Genomic DNA, 19,823 nt, shown 5'->3' on the forward strand with positions numbered 1-19,823 from the left:
GAACTATGTTGATATGTGTGGTCTCACCATTCTGTGGAAATGCTGGACGCTTGGACTTTGTTAAGCTCGTCCTGGATGGATTGTTTGGCTCTGATCTCGGCATCCAGCGCAGACTGCAGCTCCAGACGAGCAGACATGTCCAGCTTAGCAAAGCGCCTCATCTTCCACGGCATGTCCTGACAAAGCGAGAGAGACCCCCCCACATCAGAAGAGCAGGAAGAAGAGGATATGCGTTTCATCCTTATCTGCCATGTGCGCGTGTCTCACCGTTCCTCTAGCTCCCAAGCTGGTGTTCCTGAGCCCTTCAAGCTCCTCTGTCATTTTTGTGGCCAGAGCTTGGAGGTAACCACGAGCATCCTTCTCGTCGCTCACCCTGCACAGATTAGCTTAGTTCAACTTAACCTCGAAATGAACATTAAAATATGCAGAAGCATGTTCTTATTTGATTTGTCACTTGATCTGCAACATCTGCATGATCTGGATCTGCACAGCTATGCAGATCTGGGTAAAGGTCACCATCGTCATGTCTTTCTCTGCAGGTGCGATGGCAAGCGGCTGCAGGTAGGGGGCTCCACTCACCATTGGATGATCTCAGTTATCTGGGCTTCCCAATGGGCAACGCTCTCCTTCTTATCAGCCAATTCTCTCATCTCCTCCTCCAGCTGCCTGTGACTACTGCTGAGCTGCTCATACATAGAGTTCAGCTGAAGAGAGGAAAAGAGACCACAAAGAGACAGAAGAGTAAAGATGGGAGGAAGCAGACAGATGGAGATCGGACGGATAAGACAGCCATTGCTTTGCAGTTAAGGTGGTTGTCATTGTTAACTAATACCATTAAAAACTCTAGTTTCAGTAGAGTTACATTAATATGTGGGGTCTCACCCTTTTGTGGCCATGCTGGATGCTTAAAAACCAAACTAAAATAGAAATGTTGCCTTGGCAACTAACTGAACTAAAATAAGTTGAAATTAAAATGAATAAAACTAAAAAACTAATGAAAATAGAAATGTTGTTTGGTTGTTTGCTAGATGGTTACTCACTGGCCCAGTCAAAAGTGCTCTTGAAATTGAGTTCCTTCTGAAGCTATGGCATTTTATCGTCTGACTAATTAAAAAAATAATAGTTTGTCATTTATCAACCTATCAACTAGCTTTTATCGGTTCTTTGTTTTGTAGGAAACTAAACATTGTCCAAAAGACAGGAAGCGAACATACTTTGTTACGGCAAGTCTATACAAAACTTCTGTAGTGCTCTTTTATAGGAATGTGAATTTATTCAGGCATTTCACATCCTGGTTCAATTCTTTCCAAATGCCATCATTCTTGCTTATGTTTCGAAACCCCATCCAATCTGGCATTTGACATGACAGCCCTGGCCGGCTGCGCTATTGTTTTAAACTGCCTTTGTGTTTTGGGTTTCCAGGTATTTTTACGAAATGAATAATGTTTAATATCCATGCCACCAAAAATAAGGAGCCCTTTAATATCTGATATGTCCAAACTTGCAGAATTATTTGACTGGCTGATTCCGATTTTACCTCGCAGTCCAAAGTAAACAGTGGCTGAGCCAAGATGCAATTTTGTGTAAGTGTGTGTGGTTACGATCTCTCTCTAGGAATGTTAGCAGAATTGGGAAGAGCGTGCCAAAGGAGAAGGGGGAATTTCAGACGGGATTTGAGGTATAGTTTTTGTGATGAAAGAGACACAGACTAATGAATATCATGAGTACTGGCACATGTGTTTTTGAGAGCGATAGAGATCTCACCTTCTCCACTTCACTTGTGAGCTTCTTGTTATCGTCTGTCAGATGGGCTCTCTCCCTCTCGAACTTCTGCTTGTAATCCATCTCAAACTCCTCACGTTCATTTTGGCTGTTGCAAACACAATAATGAACATGATGAAGTTTGCAGTACAGTTTCATCTTGCTACCATGGAACTATTTAACAAACGATTCGATGTAAAGAAACATCTCTACAGGTTCACATTGGTGGCTCAACAAAAGCTGGTGGTTTCATCTTCAAATACCATGAACCATTCACAGACCACAGTCATTATAATACATTCAAATTCAGATTTAAAAAAATGTGTCCATCAGTTTGGCCTTCCTGTGTAAGTGGGCGGCAGACAAGAAAAGCTGTAAATATCTGCCTATGCAAAGGCTGAGTGTGCCAGCAATTGTATGAATTACATGATGCTATCACTTACAATAAAGAGGAATGAAAAGAAAATTGATATAGTCAAACGTGCACCTTTCTCTGCGTGTTTTCTCCAGTTTGTCTTTGAGCATGAGTATCTCTTTCTGGAGTGTGAGGTGTTGACCCTCGGCATCACGTAGCTCTTTCTTGAGGCCCTTTAGCTCAGAGCTGTGGAGCGTCTCCCGGCGACTCAACTCCTCCTCAGACTGTACGTTCTTCTTCTCCAGCTCCGCCCGCACGCGCATCAGCTCCTGCTGCTGGTCTGAGCTCGCCGTTGCGTGAGGCGGCCCAGCCTGTTTCAAATGCTGCAAGAGGACCAGGACATATATATGAGTGTAAACGTCCAGCTCCACGTTGTTTAAATAGCAAATGCATTTGTGCCTATTTGTGGGCCAATGGGCATGCTGGTCTGAAACAAGGTGTGTTCAAGCGCATTGTTGGCGTGTTGCTATTTTGAGGCAACTGATATAGACTGCCCCATTGACCAACTGACACCTGGGGCCGGTTGCATAAACCGTTAAGACTAGTCTTACAAATTAGACATACATTTTTTTCTTTAAGACTGTTCATGATTTTTTTAAATCAGTTACATAAAAACATAGACTGGCCTAATTTGATACGAAAAGTAAGACTGAATGCCACTTGCCTAACTGCTAGTGGCTCATACTAGATGTTAAGACACTATCTTAACATAATGGCTTAGTTTATGCAACTGGCCCCTGGTCTAAAGTCAATAGCGCAGTATTTTTTGTGTCATTTATATAGGCGGGTCCACAACGCACGTACACTCTGCTTGTTACACAGAGGGACGCTTAGCAGCACACAAACATTTTTAAATATTAAAAATAAATGGATTCCTCTCTGGAGAAGCGTTCAGTCTTTCCGCTTGCAAATTCCACCGTGTAAATAGGGCCCTAACGCTTGCATCCGAAATCGCATACTGTCTAGGTACTACATTTGAATTTGAATGTACTTTGTGACGTTTAAAAAAATTACCTCTATATAGTATGAATATGGGTATAATGAATGAAATTTGGACATACTACATCCGCCACGTTGTTACTGTCACGTGACCAACCAGCATCAGTTGCGCCGCTTCACTTCCATTCATAAATCCCCTCCTGTGTTCTCTCGGGATAGTAAAGTGTCCATCAAATGCGCACTTCAGAATCTCAGAGGAAGTAGTAGGTCATCCGGGGACTTTTCACCATAGTCCCCGGATGACATACTACTTCCTAGTTTTTCGAAAACTATGTATTGGGACATACTACTCTTTTAGCGTACTGTTTTTCGCATACTATATAGTAGAGAAGTATTTGATTTCGGACGCAACGTAAGAGTGTCTAAAAGTGTTTCATATATTTAATATTTTATTAAAGTTATTATCAATTTATTAAAGTTAGGGCTGGGCAAATTACCGCATTAACACGGGCGATTATTTTTTTCAGCTTAACGCATTAAAAATATTTAACGCAAATAACGCAGCGTCCATTTTTATATAAATTTTTGCCAAGCGTTACATGAACACGCTCCTATTCATGTAAATGCTTCCAAGCGCGACAAGACACAAGAGAACGCGCTGTATATCAATGTCCTGTCTGTGTGGCTGTGTCTCATATCAGCTAATCGAGGGACACTCTGACACACACACACACACACACTCGATGGACAGACAGACTCGCGTCAGTCTCCTGCTCACATCGAGTTCTTGTGAGCAACAAACAACAACACAGAATTTTGAGTATTCTCATATAAGAAGTCTTAAATTAGTTAAATAACGTCTTAAATGAGCTTAAAGAGTTGTGAGGAAATGAGATGCGCGGGACAGCGCGTGAGATCCACGTCAAGTTCGTCAGCGGCTGTTCTTAAAGTGACAGGAGGACTGATGATGCCTGTCATTAATGTTCATCAAAGAACAACGGGAACAGAGAAAATTGTAGCTTTAATGATGATTAATCTATATTTAATTTATTATTTATGCAGTTAAGAAAAGGTGTTTGATAACTATTACATTTCTGTATGTGTCTAACAGGGAAGGCCAAAGGTAAAAATAACATTTATTATAATGGGTTTATGTAAAGATTGTTTTAATTTCACTTAAATTAAAAGTAGTTTTTTTAAAGCCTAATAAATCTTGAAATTGGGAGCTTTCAGTTATACTGTAATGTAACGTCATTAATGTTTCATAGAGACATTAGTATCAGTGATACTGGCCTTCATTCATAAAAAGATGCCATTACAGCACATATTTAAAATGTACTGTCTTTAAATTGTTTCTACATTAATTTGGAGAGTAACTGAAATTATTACAATATCAAAATATTAAAAACGTAAAATATTAAAAACTAATTACAGAAAAAATGTGATTAATTAGTTAATTTTTTTTAATCGATTCCCAGCACTAATTAAAGTATATTAATGTAGTCATGCAATGTGTCACCTTCATCCCATCCAGCTCCTCCTCTAGTTGTCTACTGTACTGTTCATTTCTCTCTCGTAGCTTCCTTTCCTTCTGAGCTTCTGCCGCCTGCTCCTCAGCCTGGGCCTCCAACTGAAAGGAAAACACCACAAACATCAAATACGCAGCCAAAAAATCTACAAACATGATACCACTGATGATTGCTGGGGCACTGCATCAAAATTAAAGCCGTGTTGACTTTGCTTATATTGTGGTCAAACACCAGTAAGTTCCAGCAGGGTGGGTGGGTGGTTTTGAAGCATATACCTCTTTGCGCATTTTCTCAGCCTTGCGTATCTCTACCCGTAGAGCCTCTAGTTTTTGCGACACTCCTTCCATCTCCTCTTCTTTGTCTCGGAACTGTCGGCTTAGCCGCTGCTTTTGTGAGCGCAGATCACTCAGCTGTCCGTTTAGCTCAGAGAACTCCTCCATGGCCAACTTCTTTTGACTGTGAGCCTCCTTTAGCTCCTTCCATTGAGCCTTCACCTTCTCTACCAACTGCAGCATCTCCTGCACATATTCATTCAAAATCTTGTTTGTTTATTGCAATGTTTTTAATGCCATGTTAGTATCAGGGCTATTGACATGGCAAACACAAGGTTAATATCACAATCCATAAAATTTAAATTATTATATAAAACATTTCAACTTGACAAGATAGAAAATCTAAAATATATTCAGGTGATACATTCTGAAATATTCCATGTAAACACGTTTCTGAATAAAAGTGTTTTCTAGCAGTATCATAAAAACTACAATCTAAGAGAATATATTTAACAGTCAAAGGATCTTGACACGAGAGACATAAAGGAGGAACTTCGCCTATCAATAAAAACCCATGTGTAAGCCTTGAGTGACCCAGTCAGCATCATGTCTTCATTTAAAGTTATGGAAGACGCTTCTTTTTATACTGGGGTTTATTTCATACAGTTTAATATTTTTATATTCGTCCCATTCCTTCTGCCACTATGTATAAGCTATATAACTTGCCTTCTAGGATCAACTAAAGTCACTGAGCTAAAGAGTAATCTGTTAAACGGCATGGTTAAAGATTAAAGCCAACTCAGGTCACTGTGACCATTAGACTATGCCAGCAAAATCACAAACAGGGGATCTAGTTGGTAATTTATGGCAATTACCCTGAAAAAAAAACAGCATAGAGCAGCTTAAAGTGGCTAGCTAGTCTCCCAGTCTAGCAAAGTGGTCTGTTTGTATGGTTTTAGAAGGGTTTGGGGCATTGTTCAGCTGATCAACAAGCATGCTAGACCACTTAAAACCATACAAGACCAGCAAATATATTAAGATAGATTAGAAACCTAATTTTTTGGATTTAAAAGGGGCCATGACATATTTTACAAATATTTTATGTTCCTGGAGGTTCACTTAACAAAAAAGTCAACACTTTTCACACACAAAAAAACACAAAACAAATATATAGATGGATGATATCAGGGTGTGAACTACGGGGAGCTTGGCTACCCTTAATAAGACATGGGCTCCCCTGAAATCGTGATTTGTAAAAATTTGGGGGTCTCAAAAAATATTGACAATGTGTTATTTTGTGGTGCAATTTCAGTTTTGTGTAATGTGATCATCGTGGATTATTATGTGTAAAATTGCACAAATATAATTAATTCATGCATGATGGCGATTTAAACCCAATTCACTTCAATAAAGAAAACTATACATGCTATTCTTGGCATGAGCATCAAGGTGTGGGGGCGCAGCGGTGCAAATTCCACTCATGTTTAGTACGTTAACTCAAAGATTCGTAGAAAAAATATAAATGAATATCGACGACTTGGATTTTTGGATGAACAGCAAAGGAAGCTGACCCCAGGCCTCTGCGGCCAATTCTGTGTTAAGGTAAGGCATGTTATTCCCAATTATGTTGTGGCTGGGTTGATATAGGTCTGCGTGACTCTCGATGTCTTAGGCATAATTGAACGGTGGAATTATGGTATTCTACTGTAGCCTGACGAGTAACTTTAACCGTTGTTCATGTGAACGCAAATACAGCCGGATGCTTTGTTTATAGACTATATTTTTGGGTGGCTGTTTGAACTATCAATTTGTGTCGATAAAGTATAATAGGGTAAATCCTGTATTGTGTATTTTATATTGTGTATTTATCCTATAAAGTGCTTGCATAAAGCAAGTAGTGCATACACTTGTAGCTGTTATGTATCTTTGTAAGTCCTCTTTTGAGGCACAAGCAAGGGCAAAGGCCATCTATCTGGATGAGATATATGTGTGCGTGTGTGTGTGTGACTGTGTGTGTGTGTGTGTGTAAAAACAGTTATTTCCAACCTTCAATTAGACCCTCTGTCTGACATTATCAGTTTTCTTAAGGGACGGCTCCTTTAACTCTTGTCAGTAAATGTAAAAGGGAATGTTTTGAAAACATCCACATAAAACCATCATTTACAAACAAAGCATTATGAAATCGTTTACTTGCGATTTGTGATGCAGCTGCTGTCAGATGTAATGCAGCTGACTGCTTCATCTGTCAACAAAAGTTTCTTTGCGAACTCTCCATTACACTGTGCCTCGTTTACAAAAAAATCTGTAGTCAAATTCTCTAAACAAACATATAATCCTCTGACACAATCCGGGACGCCATTAAAATAAACCATCCACTTGTTCCTGTCTGTACAGGGACGCAAATGAGCTGTTTTAACTGGACACGTTAAAGCAAGCGTTCCTTTATGCTTCTATTTACTCTTCCAGTTGTCCTCTTGTTGACAGACTCAAGCGCGTGGAGTAAAGTGAACGTATACTGTATCCAGTGTAGACTGCGTCAGTGATTATAATGGGTTCTATTTGTTTTTGACATGATGCTCACATCCAGTGTAGGCAAGTGTCAGCAATTAAGCGACTGTGGGCGGGGCCTATAATGCAATTATGTAAAACTATTCATCAATGTCTTGCTCTGGAGGCAGGCATATGCAAATGTGTTTGCCCGTGTGACATCACAGGTCCCCCAATATCCAAAACAAGCTGTTTTTGGAGCTTGATTAAATAAAGGCTTTGTTTATAATGAGGAGGACGTTTTAAACTCTGAAGCTAGAAGGATTTTTCAATGGTAGACCTCTTAAACATCAAAAGATCAAGGCTAATTTGATTTCTCATGTCATGACCCCTTTAAGATCAAAATGATTAGAAGCAAACCACCTTGGCTCACCTGGTGAGGTTGTGGTTGCGCAAGTTACCCATATTTCAAACCATAGCTTCACCACCATTGACTGGCGTATATGGCTAGATAACAGTATGATCTTCTGCCTCTCTTTTTTTTTTTTAATACAACGGGATAAGTACCTTGTGCAGATCATCTTTCTCTTGTGAGACATTCTTCAGCTGTTTCTCTAAGCCCCTGATGACCTTAGACGAGTCTTCCAGGTCTCTTCGGGCAGTGCTGACCTCCTGCAACTGCTGTTCCAGTTGACCAGAATCTGACATGACACAAAATTATAGAGTCTTTGTCCAAAGATGTCACTACCCTCAATGGGTAATCAATAGAGAACAATAAAGACCCAAGACCAGGATTGTGCCCTTAACCCAATATCGAGCTCTCACCTGCGATCTGTTTCTTCAGGATGTCAATCTCACTCTTTAAACTCCGGATCTCTACCTCTTTATTAGAATTCACTGGGGCGTCCGAATCAGGGTACTGCAGTGCCTGCACTGTCTGCGTGGACTCTAATGGAAAAAAATATGTTTCAGAGAGACAGGAGGATAAAATATGATTTATTCTAGATGTGTTGGTGCCCTCACCATGTAGTTTACGGGTAAGTTCGGTCTTCTCCACCTCTAGACGTCGGATCCTTCTCTCATAAGCTTCAGAAGCCAGGCTCTCCTCCAGGCTACGTTGAAGATCAGCATCTACCTGCTCAGGTCCAATGGACTCTCGCAGACACTCTCGATCTGACAGTGTGCTAAAGAATCACGTTTATCACAAAATTGCAATTAAAATTTTGTGTTTTGCAGAATAAATCATATTGTTAAAGCGCACGGCAACCTACACTACTGTTCAAAAGTTTGGGGTTGGTTAAATGTTTTAAATATTTTTGAAAGAAGGCTCTTATGCTAAGGCCATAGGCGTAAATCGCGGGGGACACACCTCATCTGAGGATTGTTTGGTAGCTTGTTGTAAGTCACCCACTACAACTAACACAGTGATAAGCCTGTGTGTGAACTGATATTAGGCTAATATTGTAGATCTACCACTGTGTTGGGTTTTACTCAATACTATGTGGAGGACGGAAGATCATTTAATAATTATATTACCGCGTGGTGAACCTATGATAACTCGTATTTAAACAACTATTGTTTGTGTTGTTGGCCAGATAAAATGACAGAGAAAAGAAAAAACTGACATAAGATAATTTTTCAGTGCACCAAAACGCCACACATTTGTACAATTTTGGCTGTACTATTTGTGTCCCCTTCAAAACTGTTAGATGAATTTTACACCCATGACCAAGGCTGCGTTTATTTGATCAAAAATAAAATAAAAACTATAAAATTGCAAAATATTATTATTACTGAGATTGTCTCGGCTCACATCGCTGGGAATTTTTCATCTGAATGCTCCATGTTAGATGTTTATATAAAATATAATTTATTTCTGTGGTTTGCGCTGCTCAATATTTTTCTGGAAACCAAGATACTTTTTTTCAGGATTCTTTGATGAATAGAAAGGTCAAAAGAACAGCATTTCTTTGAAACTGATGTCTTTACTTTCACTTTTGATCAATTTAATGCATTTTGCTGAATAAAAGTATTAGCTAATGACCGCAAACTGAACAGTAGTCTACATACGTAAAGGCATGATTAATAAAAAGTTGTCTGACTCACCATTTGCTTGTGTAAGTAAAGCCTATGAATGGGAGGTGGTGTCCAGAAAATGTTGTGTGTGAAGGTGGGGGCAACGTCTCCTAAAATATTTCAGAAAAACAATCTAAGACTCAAAATATCCATTCCAGTCATCTAGTAACACTGTATAGTGGCCTGCTCAGCTACACACACACACACGCACACACACACACACACACACACACACACACACACACACACCAGCTCCAGGATAAAATGAGATGCATACACAGTTTTTGAGGCAATCGTCATCCACATCAAAGTTGGAGGTGTCAGTGGGGCTGCTGACTTCAGGGATGTAGGGTGCTTCGCACATGCGGATGTTGTCCCAGTCGATGCCTGTGAAAAAGGGGTGCTGTTTAAAGTCGTCGATGCCATTCTGGCCCAGTCGGTGTTCTCTGCTGCAGATCAGCCGACGGATGAGATCTTTAGCCTCCTCAGACACATCCGTCATCTGAAGTGGGAACTGGAAGCGCTCCTGAGAACGAAAGAGTTGGAATATACTTGAGCGTTGCGGAGTAAGACTATCAATTATCTCTACCTAACTACGCTAGTTAAGGTGGTTTAAGATGTGCTCCATTAGTTAAGTCCCAAACAAAACTAAATGAACCTTGATGAAAAGGTGAATTTTTACCTCATTGTTAGGTTGAGATGACTAATCCAGAATAAAATAGTGAAGGAAAGACAAAAAGAATTTTAATTCAAAACGTCTACAATTCACTTAGACTTTTTTGTTTTATACCAAGCAAGATGCACATACAAATTATTGTCTTTATTAACTAAAAGAAGGAATGAGTTACCTAGAAATTAAAGGGGACCCATTATGCCTTTTCTCAAAGTCTTGATTTTGTTTTTGGGGTCTACTAGAATAGGTTTTCATAGTTGCAGCACCTCTCTTCCCAGTCTGTCAGTAACACTCCATTTCAATCCTGTCTCTATGAAGCCCCTCCTTACGAAAAATCGCAATGTGCTCTGATTGGTTGGCTATGGATGGACCAGGGAGTTCAGAAACAGTGCTTACTGATATAGAGTAAAACTCCCTTTGGACTGGCTTTATAACTTTGCAGACCCCTTTCATGCTCAAACAGCACCATTACACACTAAAGAAAGTTAAAAATGTAAACAAGCACAATAGGACCCCTTTAAGCTACTCTATACCGCAAACAGATTTCAGAAGGGCACTTCCACAATTAAAAGGTGAAATGTGCAATTTCTCCGCACAAGCATCACAAACTGGAACTTCATAAAAAAAACTTTTCCTGAACAAAATGTAATGTGTTGATAGCGCCACAGTGTTTTTACACTATTCAGGGGAATCAACCAATGAAGATATCCATTTTAAAATTGAAAAATTACACACGTCACCTTTAAATAAACATCGGAAATAACACTTTTTTGTGGCGCAGAATTCAGTGTTGGAATACAATGCAAACTAACCTTATGGTTCATGATCTTGCCGTATGTTTCCACCAGAGACTCAGCATAAAAGGGCGTCTCTCCATACAGCATCTCGTACATGCACACACCCAAAGACCACCAGTCACACTCCGGCCCGTACTTTCCCTTCCCATCCTCCATAGCCTGCAAGATCTCTGGAGAGATGTAGTCCGGGGTCCCAACTGCCACAGAAGACTGGACCTGAGAGAAAACAGGTACAAGAATACAGGAAGTTAGAACACAACACTTTTTGAGCTAAAAGCAATGTACTTGGCAGCTTTAGGATTGAAGATCAAACTCACCGTCCCATCTTCCATGAGTTTGAGACAGGAGCCAAAGTCAGCCAGCCGGATGTGACCGTTCATGTCCATCAGGATATTGTCTGGCTTAATATCCCTGATTAAACATAAAACACAAACAACAAACACTCATTTTCCAAAATAAATATTATAGTATTAAATAGTGCACCATGGCAATGTCATACCAAATGAATATGGTAATCATTCAGTGCCATGGTGTGTATGTATACAAAAATGAAATCATATAACTAAAACTAGATAATTTCTGAAGAAAATGTGAGTGTCGCTTGCCATGGCAAAACTCAGCACTAGGCAGTTACTAGGGTCTTTTGCATGATTGCTAGAAAGCTAACTCCCAAGTCTGTACAATGTTCTGGTGCTGAGATATGGCATGTTCATGTTGATATTACGTCGTTAGGGTGCTCTAAATGGTTGCTAGGATATAGCTAGACAGTTACCAGGGTGATAGTAATAGACAGGATGACTGCCCGAATCAAATGAGCCAACCCCTTTGACTCTATGATGATCTGGTGCTGAGATACATCATATTCATGCTGCCATATGGTTGCTAGGGTTTTGTAAATGGTTGCTAGGGCATGGCCAGACAGTTGTCAGTGAGATATTTAAAGAGATATTGTGCCAGTCTTGAGTCAAAAGAGGCTACCCACTTGTCTGTACAATAATCTGATCTCTCATCTTTTTTCAATGGAAGTCTATGGGGTGGTTGCTAGGGTGATATAACTGATTGCTAGGGTATGGCTACAAAGTTTAAATGTCACTACTTATTGGCTGTTTGCCAAGCAGAGCCAAATGAGCCCACCCCCCAAGTCTCTATGACATTCTGATACAGAGATACAATCTCTCAAATTTCTGGCCAAAGTAAGTCTATGGGATTTGACACCTCATTCACGGGTCTACAACAAACTGTGCGGGACAAGTTATGTGCCAAAGTTTTGTCCAGAAGAATAATAATAAGTATAGGGAATAACAATAATGATGCATTGGCTTTGCAAGCACCACTAATAATTAAATAATACAAGTAAATATACATTTACCTTTAATTATGATTTAATTTTACTTCTATTCATCACTTTTTATAATAAAATGTACAAATGTCGCACCAGATACAGTGGTGTGCAAGTGGACCAGGGCCTGTGTTGTCCTAATAAGGGTCAAAGGTCATGTGTACATGTCATTGGACTGAGCCAAACAGCCATCTTGCACTATTCAAATAACAGCACAATTTGTGCCATGAGATTTCTAAACTGTCTGAGATTCATACACCTATGTTTAAGACATCTAAGTTTATCTATGTCAATAAATCATGCAACTGTCCTGTGGTTGGCACAAGTACAGTGCTGGCTATCGTAAAAGAGATAAGAAAAACTTTGAAGGACAAGCGCACACACTATCTCACTCAAATAGCCAGGGGATTAACCAGCGTCAGCACATCATTAATCATAACAGCTCATAAACTCTAAAACTCAGCACTACTGATGGTTTTCTCTTTTTTTGTACTTTATAGCCAACGTTTCAAATAAGAAATTACAAGCTCATACAATGTGAGCGTGTGTGTGATTTTCCAGCTTTGGCAGAGTGCTAGAACATTGGGTGAGGACAGCACACAGGAGTTTTTTACACGAGTGTTAATTATTAATTGTCAGCGACGTGCAAAATATGAAGATTTAGTGTATGTGTGTGAGGTGAGAGGCAGGCAGCCATCCCCCGCTGTCAAGCAGTTGAATAGAGGGCCAAAAAGAGCCATGTATCAGGGCTTTGACACAGAGAGGTCTGTCTGAGATTGTGTGAGGAACTCAGTGGGTGGTGAAACTCTTTCCATAATGGCTTGACCTCATCCACACCGAATAATGAAGCAAGATGGTCAAAACTACAATGTTTATAATATACAACACCCCTGTTTGGGGTGTCATTTTCTTAAGTAATATGACCATTAATATATAATTTTCTTATCTCTGACAACAACAATCAGCAAATCAACAATTATGTTTTCATTCAGCACACCTACTAAAAATCTAGGGCAGACTAAAATGATTTAAAATGTATTGTATTGTGTGTGTGTGTATATATATATATATATATATATATACATACATACATACATACATACATATACACACACACAAATAAATATAAAATATATATACTTAACTAGCACTAGATTTTTTAAAAATAATTTTTCGAAAGAAGTCTCCAATGCTCACCAAGGGTGCATTTATTTGAACAAATATAAAGAAAACAGCAATAGTGTGAAATATTATTACATTTCAAAATAATTGTGTTTTATTTTAATATATTGTGATAAAATGTAATTTATTCCTGTGATGCAAAGCTCCATTACTCCAGTCTTCACACTGTAAAAAAAAATATTTAAAAAGTAATTTACCTGGTTGCCTTAAAATTTTTAGTTCATTGAAATTAAAAATTTTAGTTAATACAATGAACATTTTTGAGAATCGACGTCACCCTTTTTTCAAATATTATTAAAAGATTTTGTAAGCATATTGCATAATTGTGTGTTTTATTTGTAATAATGCAGTGAAACACGCCAAATTGTGCTATTTTCATGATTTATCACAAACATTTTTCTTCATTTATGTGGTTCAGATACAATAATATTTTGAGTTTCTTTTTATTAAACCCATTTCCTTCATTGTATTAATTCAATTTTTTTATTTCAATTAACTCAAAATTAAGGCAACCAGGTTACAATATTTTTTACAGTGCAGTGTCAAGTGATACTTTCGCAAACATTCTAATAAGCTGATTTGGTGATGAAGAAACATTATTATTATTATTATTATTATTATTATTATTATTATTATTATTATTATTATTATTATTATTATTATTAATGTTGAAAACAGTTTAATATTTTTGTAGACACTTTTTTTCAGGATTCTTTAAAGCATATAATGATTGAAAGTTCAAAAGAACAGTATTTGAGTTAGAAATCTTTTGTAACATAAATATCTGTATCACTTTTTGATTAATTTAAAAGCATCCTGGCTGAATAAAAGTATTAATTTCTTTAAAACGGCTTACTAATCCCAAACTCTTGAATGGTAGTGTATCTGTATAAATACATAAAGCAACCAAATAAATTTCAAAGTCAAAGACATGTAATTATAATTTTTTTGTGGCAGATGAAAGCATTGTATGACTTTTAATAATAAAGTTATCACAATGATACATAATATCTATTCTGGAGGGCTCGCAAACATGCAGGTGATGCATCAATTGTTCTGAAGGAAAATTATTATGAAATGAATGTACAGCTCAGGGGACAGAATTAATTAGGATCATATTTGAATTAAAGCAAAATATTTATAAATAAACTCAGCAAAAAATGCAAAACTGAACCCGATGCACAGCAGATCTCTCAACAGCCATAATCCATGACCAATTCTGCGGACCATCCAGGCCCCTCCTTTAGCTGAATCCGTCACTGAGGTCTTTGACAGTTTCCTTTCTAAGAGGGTCTTGGCTTGATTGAGCGATTCTCACCGCCACGGTTCTGTGCCACAGAGCAAACAGTAGAAAGCAGAGGAGGGCATCCTAAACCAATTAAGAAGTAGAGAAACTCTGAACCAAACAAATATGCTCTGCAGAGTCTATAGATTAGCATTGCAAGCTAACAAGGTTTACTGCAGATATAACATAACAGCCATAACATAGATAATGTGACATAGCCATTGACGATGGCACTATAGCTACTCAGCTTTGAGTCTTCTATGCCACATCTAACTTTTATTTTCACTATTACTCCATTCCCGTGTGCGTTAAAACTCCAATCATAGCGAAGCATCCTTGGCATGCATTAAATCTACATTCGATTTTGTTAAACTGGCCGCATGCCTTCTGCTAGGCTAAAAGCCATTTATTTAGTAATAGTGTGTTAAGGGGTCCGGTCGAGTCAGCAGGGGTTGTAGTGTAGGTGATAATTGGGTGGCTCTGTCCCGGGCTGCTGTCTTAAGGAGCAGTGGACTGCGAGCAGAGGGAGGTAATCCCACTTTAAGACCACAATAACCATCTGTGAGCACCATCTGGACCTGTCTCCTGCCTACCACAGGAAGAGCTGGTCAACTATAGACAGGAAGAAAGAGAAGGGGGTGGGACTCATTGTATGGGGACGTTGGATATATTTCAGCAATTCATTCAGTCCTTTTTTTACTTAAGTACTGAGCACATTTCATTATTTCTAAAAAAAAAAGTATATGGAAACTTCAACTTGTAGGTCAATGCACTGTGGTTGAAAAAAAGCTGTTCTACAAGCACTAAGACCGCCACCGGTGTCGCCAAACAAAGCTCTTTATGAGGTCATCCAATCACCTGTGCCGTTTCAGAAGAATGTGGCTTTATCCTCAGGCAACAACTGCGCATCTTTTTCTTTGATAGAGGATATTTACAGGTAACAAGAGATTCCCTTTTGACGCTTAAGGTGCAATGAGCCCTGTCTCGGTGGCAAATTAAATTCCAGCTTCCTTAGGAATCAGCTGAGACATCACACACATGGTATTGATCAATAGCAGGACACATATGGCCCTGATCAATAACTGAATATAACGCAATAGTCATGCAAAACAAAAACACAGATGCTAGTGCGTCCGGTTGGCTCTTCAACTGTGACATGGGCCGGTCCTCATCAGTGGAAGGATCAGAGCTCACCCTATGCAAATATCTGGCCGAGAGGAACCAGGCACTTAACACCACTTACGAGCACAATCTCTAAAAATCCTCCACTTTAACACAACAGCTTGCCCACTTAGTCTAATAAGGGCTGGGTGAAAGCAAGAGCTCCAAGCTTTTCCTGGAAGCTTTCAGGGCAGGAGCCGACTAATGTGATCTGCCGACTAGAAACAGTGTGTGAAACCTGCATTTAAAAATGTAAATGTGAATTAATGAAGAGACTAAATTAATTTGAGGCATAGTTCAGACACACAAATTAAAATGCTGTCATCATTTATTCACCACCATGTTATTCTAAACTTTGCATCATGCCAGGTATGATGTCAACGCTGAGACATTGTCATATGATTTAAAAGTTGTATTGTAAAGTTGTATTAAATGGCCCTGTTTGCACCCGGTATTTAGATGCGTTTTGGTCGATCGGATCACAAGTGGACGAGGAGAAATAACCATTTACAAATGGTATTTTAATCAGTCTCTTTTGTCCACCTTCAACCACTTCTGTCCTGATTTCTTCAATGGGAGGGTCTATGGGCAGGTAAATGTATGGGTTTTTCAGATCTTCCGATCTAATGGACAAAATAAGCTTGCGCAATTTACATACAAACACAACAAGAGATGACGGAAAAACACAGACAGCATCAGCTTTCATTTCTGCTCTGACAGCCGCAGACCTGTTAGAAATCAGGAATGGTAAGAGAACATTGGGCTTGATACGTCTTCAAACCAAACTTAAAGGGATAGTTCACCCAAAACTGAAAATTATCCCATGATTTACTCACCCTCAAGCCATCCTAGGTGTATATGACATTCTTCTTTCAGATAAATACAATCGGAGTTAAATGTCCTGGCTACTCCAAGCATTATAATGGCAGCGCAAAATTTGAAGCCCCAAAAAAAGTGTATCCATTATAAAAGTAATCCACACGGCTCCGGGGGGTTAATAAAGGCCTTCTGAAGTGAATCGATTTGTGTAAGCAAAATATTAGTGCTGGGAATCGATAAAAAGAAATTAACTAATTAATAAAAAAAAATTCTGTAATTAAGTTTTTAATATTTTAAGTTTTCAATATTTTGATATTGTAATAATTTCAGTTACTCTCCAAATTAATGTAGAAACAATTTAGAGACAGTACATTTTAAATATGTGCTGTAATGGCATCTTTTTATGAATAAAGGCCAGTATCACTGATGCTAATGTCTCTATGAAATATTAATGACGTTACATTACAGTATAACTGAAAGCTCCCAATTTCAAGATTTATTAGGCTTTAAAAAAACTACTTTTAATTTAAGTGAACTTAAAACAATCTTTACATAAACCCATTATAATAAATGGGTTTATGTATAGACATATACAGAAATGTAATAGTTATCAAACACCTTTCTCAACTGCATAAAAAATAAATGAAATATATAGATTAATCATCATTAAAGCTACAATTTTCTCTGTTCCCGTTGTTCTTTGATGAACATTAATGACAGGCATCATCAGTTCTCCTTTCACTTTAAGAACTGCCGCTGACGAACATGACGCGGATCATCTCGTGTCTTGTTGCGCTTGGAAGCATTTACATGAATAGGAGCGTGATCATGTAACGCTAGGCAAAAATGGATATAAAAACGGACGCTGCGTTATTTGCGTTAAATATTTTGAAAAAATTAATCGCCCGCGTCAACGCGTTAATTTGCCCAGCCCTACAAAATATCCATATTTAACCCGCCTTCCGTATTTAACTTACGAAGAAAGTGTAATGCCTCACGCAGTTCAAAACACTTACGCTATGTCCGACGTCATCGTTGCGCCAGTTACGTTTTTTTCATAAATTGAATACGGAAGTCCGCCAGAAGCTATATATTTTACTTTGTTGAATATGGATATTTTTTTGGACTAGCGCAAAATGTTTTACACCCCCATTTACATAAATATTTAGCTTCGTCGATTTGTTACCCGATCGACCAAAGCGCATCTTAATACCAGGTGTAAACAGGGCCTAGAGCTGCATGTTAAAATGAAATGCATGAAATAAAACTTAAAATGTATTATGGCTTAAGGCCCTTTTACACCGAGCATGGCACGATGGAGCAAAGAAAATAGTCGGGGGGAACAAAATTCTCACTGTCACGCCGCGATTGATCGTACCTGGTGTATAGCTCCTTCACGAGTTCACACTTACATCAAATTAAATAGAGTAAAGATTATGCGTATTTGGCGTGCTGTCCGGGGTGGTCTCCGGGCTCGGAATTTTGGCCCGAACCCAGAGTACCCACCCCCCCTCCCCCTGATAGAGATTAGGACTAGGACTAGACTGTATTATATTATGGATTGTGTTGACGTCTAATAAGAGTTTATTAAAATCAAAGTGAGGAGATGGGGTGGTGGAGGGATGCTAAAATAAAAACGGTCAAAGAAAGAAGGTAAATATGCTGTATATATACACCTCTTATTGTTGATTAAATTAATTAGCTTAATGTGCTCCACTCGTGTTTAATTAGGTTTAATTATCTGCACATGCTCCTCCTGAAATTTGTTAATAAACATCACATCTATTAACTCCATAGGAATCTATTGTTTCGATCCATGAGTGTCATTGCGTCATATCAACTATTTTTATGTTGCTTTTTGTTATTTTTTGTGAGCTTGAAATGTTTTAATTCTATTGAAAACAGCAATGTGATCATTCAACATAAGGAGACGTTTAGCAGAAAGTTGAAAGAAAGTCATTCAAGTTTGGAATTACATGAGGGTGAGTACATATAAGTTTCATTTTTAAGTGAAAAATCCCTTTAAATGTTTTTTTTAAGAGGGTACATTATTAATTATGGACCCATCACTGTGCATTCTTGCAAACTGTGGTGTCTCAACTAATTCACACAGTTCATCCACCCTCAAATGTACAGGCGCGCTTATTCCCATATGCACACCCTTTAACATGGCTCATACAAAAACACACCCACGCCAACCCCATCCCTGGAGACCAATCCACTCGGTCCCCACCCTCCACAAACCAGGCGTGCCAAACTCTCACGAGAGGAGAGTTGACCACACCTCTAACCCCATGATTACTGCCTTTAACTTTCCCCTGCCTGTCCCTCTGGGTGCCCCAAAAAGAGACTGCAATTGGCAGACCAAGACTGCACATCAGTTCTTGAGCAAGACAACACGAGTACATTAGATAAAGTGTGTGTGTTTGTACCCAAATGATGTGTTCGGTGGGAGTGAAGCACACCCAAAGTCCCAGTACAAACACATTCATCACACTTAGTGCTTTATGCAACTGGTGCCTGTTATTATGCAAATATGGAGAAGCCACGTCCTGTATGATAACCAAAGATGGGTTATCATCTAACCCAGCCATCCCTCAGACTAAACATAGCCTTTTCCCCGACTCATTGATTTCAGTGCATGCTTAGCTGATTTGAAACCCCCATGAAATCAAAGTGGGTGTTTTGTGGCTTTTAATCCATGTGTATTAGCTTTGAGTTCATCTATATGCTAATATATTATACACTACTGTTCAAAAGTGTGGAGGTTGGTATGTTTAATGTTTTTGAAAGAAGTTTCTTATACCTCACCAAGGCTACATTTATATGATAATTTCAGGAAAAACATTGTAAAATATTATTACATTTTAAAGTTTAATTTTCCTGTTTCTTACGTCACAAACTACCTTGTAACCAATCACTTCAACTTGTGGGCAGACTTTAGCATATCATTAACTATTCTCTGAAGCAGGTGAGTCTCAAGAGAAGCAGGTTATCCCGATATATTTTTCTGTTGATATGAAAAATCGGGTACATTTAGCGATATAGCGGGTGAATTATGTATATGATGTATATGTATATGTTATGA

At 38.6% G+C, this 19,823-nt stretch overlaps 1 protein-coding gene across 7 annotated transcripts in view; it reads right to left on the reverse strand.

Annotated features, from left to right (window-relative positions):
* The window catches only part of cdc42bpab (CDC42 binding protein kinase alpha (DMPK-like) b), an 80,128-nt gene that overhangs the window by 21,105 nt on the left and 39,200 nt on the right, over window positions 1-19,823 (reverse strand). For all 7 annotated transcript variants that reach the window (XM_079831865.1, XM_079831861.1, XM_079831864.1 and 4 more), the window contains exons 6-19: window positions 11,267-11,360; window positions 10,965-11,165; window positions 9,757-10,005; window positions 9,510-9,589; window positions 8,427-8,587; window positions 8,229-8,351; window positions 7,971-8,104; window positions 4,920-5,162; window positions 4,635-4,745; window positions 2,249-2,499; window positions 1,765-1,870; window positions 580-704; window positions 268-373; window positions 28-176 (exon numbers count right to left, since the gene is read on the reverse strand). In XM_079831865.1, the coding sequence (XP_079687991.1) occupies window positions 28-176; window positions 268-373; window positions 580-704; window positions 1,765-1,870; window positions 2,249-2,499; window positions 4,635-4,745; window positions 4,920-5,162; window positions 7,971-8,104; window positions 8,229-8,351; window positions 8,427-8,587; window positions 9,510-9,589; window positions 9,757-10,005; window positions 10,965-11,165; window positions 11,267-11,360 (2,133 nt within the window). The remainder of the gene's footprint in view (window positions 1-27; window positions 177-267; window positions 374-579; window positions 705-1,764; window positions 1,871-2,248; window positions 2,500-4,634; window positions 4,746-4,919; window positions 5,163-7,970; window positions 8,105-8,228; window positions 8,352-8,426; window positions 8,588-9,509; window positions 9,590-9,756; window positions 10,006-10,964; window positions 11,166-11,266; window positions 11,361-19,823) is intronic.

Source organism: Gobio gobio, assembly GCF_949357685.1.
Source record: "Gobio gobio genome assembly, chromosome: 12".
NCBI lineage: Eukaryota > Metazoa > Chordata > Actinopteri > Cypriniformes > Gobionidae > Gobio > Gobio gobio.